This window comes from Meleagris gallopavo, unplaced genomic scaffold (genome assembly GCF_000146605.3).
Source record: "Meleagris gallopavo isolate NT-WF06-2002-E0010 breed Aviagen turkey brand Nicholas breeding stock unplaced genomic scaffold, Turkey_5.1 ChrUn_random_7180001913316, whole genome shotgun sequence".
In the NCBI taxonomy this organism is placed as follows: domain Eukaryota; kingdom Metazoa; phylum Chordata; class Aves; order Galliformes; family Phasianidae; genus Meleagris; species Meleagris gallopavo.
In genome coordinates, this window is record NW_011176212.1 from 1 (window position 1) to 338 (window position 338).

Sequence of the window (338 nt, forward strand, 5' to 3'; positions counted from 1 at the left end):
CGCACGGCTCTCCGCCCGCGGACTCGGTGATGCGGCACGACTACAAACCCTGGAAGGTGCAGCGCCCCGAGCCCAGCTGCAAACCCAAAAGCGAGTACCAGCCGTCCGATACGCCCTTCGAGAAGGAGACGCAGTACCAAAAGGATTTCCGCGCTTGGCCCATCCCTAAAAGAGGGGACCACCCGTGGATCCCCAAAGCGGGTCCTTCCCCCGTGCTCGTCCCTGAGCGCGGATCTCCCGAGAAAGCGGCTCAGGAGAAGAGGAGGAAGAAGGAGGAGGAGGCGGAGGCGGACGAGGAGCATCCCAAAGCGGCCCGGCCCGGGGATGGCCGAGAGAAG

The 338-nt window shown here is 65.1% G+C and overlaps 1 protein-coding gene across 1 annotated transcript; it reads left to right on the forward strand.

The window, feature by feature from the left end:
- Positions 1-5: 5 nt before the first annotated feature.
- On the forward strand, positions 6-335 carry LOC104916537 (microtubule-associated protein 6 homolog; the record flags this gene model as incomplete). The annotated part of the gene is made up of 1 exon (XM_010727573.1): positions 6-335. A coding segment is annotated over one exon (330 nt), but the record flags the coding sequence as incomplete, so codon positions are not given.
- Positions 336-338: the final 3 nt, after the last annotated feature.